General features: G+C 38.7%; 1 protein-coding gene across 1 annotated transcript in view; it reads left to right on the top strand.

The window, feature by feature from the left end:
• The first annotated feature begins 3,139 nt into the window (after nt 1–3,139).
• Nucleotides 3,140–3,884, top strand: part of LOC107042118 — a 5,084-nt gene continuing 4,339 nt past the window's right edge. Inside the window, exons 1-2 of the mRNA XM_015263009.1 lie at nt 3,140–3,586; nt 3,673–3,861. Coding sequence (XP_015118495.1) covers nt 3,140–3,586; nt 3,673–3,861 — 636 coding nt within the window. The remainder of the gene's footprint in view (nt 3,587–3,672; nt 3,862–3,884) is intronic.

Below are 3,884 nucleotides of genomic sequence, written 5' to 3' on the forward strand. Positions count from 1 at the left end.
TGGGGGACGAGTGACTCTTGAGTCAATCACAAGTAGTTGTTTACTGACCTGTAATTAAAAATTTTTCCAATAATTACTTCCCAAATGAAAAAAACCATAATACTAATTATTTCTCATAGAAATAATTAAAAAATATATTTTCTCACGTGGGACTCTGAAAACTAAAAAATTATTTTTATTGAGATATGGACGAAAATCTCATTGATCAAATTTGACAGTGAATTCTCGAAGATTGAATTTGCACATCTCAAAATTATTTATCGGAAAAAATATTTCTTGAATTTTTGGAGTTTAATTGTGGATTTTCTCCCAGAAGAATTTTTTCGAACTTTTTTTGACGGAATTTATTAATTTTTCGAGCAAAAAATTGATGAAGATGTGCAAAAACTCATTCTTTAGAATTTTTTATAGTTTGATATTTTTCAATCTCGATTCAATCGATTAATAAATCGTTTTGAAATGGTTTTGCTCTGTATTATTAACTTCAAATCATTTTTTATTTTATTGTTTTTCATTTGAATTCAATTAAATGAATTGAAACGTGCAATTTAACGTTTTATTCCACTCATTCAGTTATTTGATTAATAAACGACGTTCTCAAGACGAGCCTATGAATTTCATGAATCACAATCAATATTTAACTCTCCAAAAACAATTTTTAATTCCAAATAATCGAATTATGCAATAATTGTCTGCCCCTTTCAGTCATGAATTAACAATTCAATTAATTAAACGGTTAAATCATGAAAGAAAGATTGATGAGCGACGTGAACCTGGGAATGATTAAATTTTCTTCTTAAAAATCGACTACAAAAAATGAGTAGAATGGTAAATGAACTTCGGACTGATTTTTTTCATTTCATAATTTTTTTCTTTTTTGCCACATTTTTCATCAATTTTTATCGTTCAAAACTGAAGAATCAGTTGAACTTTCAAAGAAAAATCCTTGAAGTTTCAACCATCGAATCCAGTTTCTTTTAATCGCACGTCCTGGCCGACTTGAACCCCTACTTGATTTACCTCCTCTCGTATTCATCTCATCTCTTTCAATTTTTCAAAGATTTATCTTCTAAAGACTCGACACAATCACAAAACCCTGATATTACTCCAAGGCCTCAATTCAATCCCAATCATTGATTTTACTTTTCTCAGATGTTTAAAATCTTAAACTCCATGATGGGTGACTTTACATGTAATTAATAAGTGAAACAAAATTTCTTCTGAAAACAAGAAACAGTCTGTATGGAAGCTTTAATTATCTCGAGAACAATTGTTTGAAAAGAAAAATGTCAAATAATTTTTTGTGGGTAATTTTCTCAACTATAAAAAATATCTGTTTGAAATTCAGCTATTCAAACTAGTCAAACGGTCACCGGGCTCAACGAAATTCTCGAGAAACTTCGGGACCCGTCGGGATCACGGTCAGCTACGAAGAAAATAACCGAAAAGAAGTAGTATCGTTCTAGCCACCGAGAGAGTCACTCTAATCGCAATATTGTATCGCCATAACCGCTCTATCGAGTACATCACCGGAGTACATCGACGCGATATATTTAAGTCTAGCGCTTCGTACAGCGTCTCTATTTAACTCAATTCAATTATCAATTCATTCCGAGTTAATTATCAATTATTTGAGTCAATTATCAAGTTCAATATCGAAAGAACCTCAAGTGCAGTGCATTTTTCAAATAATCATTTTTATTGACTTGTCGAGCAACTCAACAGTGTAATAATATTAATTTATCAAGACGCGTGGGTTATTCCACAATAAAGTACATCAACAGTGTGGTTTTATAATTCCGCGTGTTTTAATTTTCCACCTCCTTCCACAATTCCACTTTTTTCCCAACCGGCATCTCAAGTTAGCTTCAATCTCAAACAATATCTGAAGATATTTTTTCGTAGAACGGTTCTACTCGTTATGGAGCTAATCGTGTAATTATCAAACACGTTTTAATCGATTTCAAAATCCACTAGTTTTATTCTCTCAATTCAACTCCAATTATCTCGAGAATTAGTGCTCCCAGTAAAAAATATTAAATGGGTTTTTAGTAGGAAATTTTCTTAGCTACAAAAAAGGTTGTAACACATTTTCCCTTGAAACCAGTCGTTATCGAGATAATTGCGAAATGAACAAACACGCTTTAATCAATTTCAAAACCCACTGGTTTCATCCTTTCAATTTAACTCTTTAATTATCTCGAGGGCTATTTACTCCTAGCAAAAAATGGCAAAAAACATGTTTGAAACGCAGTTAAAATTCAGTACATCAACGGTTGACCACAGATCGGCCACTTACGAAAATCTTCGGGAAACCTCGGGTCAACGGTCAGGCCTAGTCAATCACCGAATCTCAGTCAGTCGTAGAGAGTCGTAGCAAATGAGTTGGGCGAGCAGTATATCGTTTTTCTAAAGCTACTTTCGGTTGTCCGAACAGCGTCAGTACATCACCCGTTCGAGACATTTTGGTTTCTCAGTACATCTCCTATTTAAATTCTCAGTACAGTCTCCTATTATTCAGTATATTATTCAGAAAATCTCCAGTGTTAAATTCAGAACAGTTTGAATTAATTTCAGTGACAATTAACAGAGTGTAACAAGTGACGCTAAGGTGGTTCGATTCCACCGAATAAATCAGTATATTTTTTATAGACTCAGTGCGTTCATTTTTCACCGGCATTTCCACTACCCCTTTCCCAATCCACTAAATTCCGTTTTCCCTCCAAACACATGGTCCTTCGAGCCGGATTCGGGAATCGGTAGTGTGAAATCATTCAGTGCAGTGAAAAACCCACGCGGACATTCGGGGTTTACATCAGAAACTCAACGGAGAAATTCAGACGTGTTTGTGCCAGTGTTTATATTCTCCGGATAATAGAAGTATAAACACCATTGTCCTCCAGTGCCTCAACGTGCCGTAGAGTCGAGAGTCAGCGAGAATCACCGAGTGTTGCCGAACAGTCTCAGCGCGGGCCCAGCGCCCAGCAACAGGCGGCGCCTCACAGCAGCAGAATCGACCAGTTACCGACGCAGCACAGCAACTCACCGAGTGGTAAACCGCAGGCGGTCGGTAAAGTAGAAACTCTCGTACTCATTTACCAAGGGATCTGACAGGTTGTAAACAAAACAGTACATCACCATGTCAGGCTCCGAAACAGTAATTGAACAAGAATTGCAGGACAGTAAGGAGGAAATTAACCCATCCACGAGCGCAGTAAACTCACCACCTGGAATTCCGCAGGTCATCATGACCGACGAGGATGTCACCTCCGAGGATTTGGACGGCCACGATAGGATCCTGGATTCCGAATGGGCAGAATTACTCACCATCCAGAGGAGCCTGATCGAGTCCATTCCACACGATCATCCGTATCTCGCGAACGGGGTATTCGAGCAGGCAGCCACCACCAGGAAGCAATGCGTCAGGCTCATCAGCAGGTTGAGGGGTCAACTAGCTAAGAAAGCTCAGCCACCCAGTACACCACCGAGTCCTCAACACCACGATCAGCTGAAGAGACTGGACATCAAGCCTTTTGATGGCAATCCTTCACAGTGGAAGGAGTTCAGTGACCTCTTCACTTTACTGGTGGGCAGCAAATCTACAATTCCAGGAGCCTGATCGAGTCCATTCCACACGATCATCCGTATCTCGCGAACGGGGTATTCGAGCAGGCAGCCACCACCAGGAAGCAATGCGTCAGGCTCATCAGCAGGTTGAGGGGTCAACTAGCTAAGAAAGCTCAGCCACCCAGTACACCACCGAGTCCTCAACACCACGATCAGCTGAAGAGACTGGACATCAAGCCTTTTGATGGCAATCCTTCACAGTGGAAGGAGTTCAGTGACCTCTTCACTTTACTGGTGGGCAGCAAATCTACAATTCC

This window comes from Diachasma alloeum, unplaced genomic scaffold, assembly GCF_001412515.2.
Source record: "Diachasma alloeum isolate Michigan unplaced genomic scaffold, Dall2.0 Dall_scaffold_00420, whole genome shotgun sequence".
Classification (NCBI taxonomy): Eukaryota; Metazoa; Arthropoda; class Insecta; order Hymenoptera; family Braconidae; genus Diachasma; species Diachasma alloeum.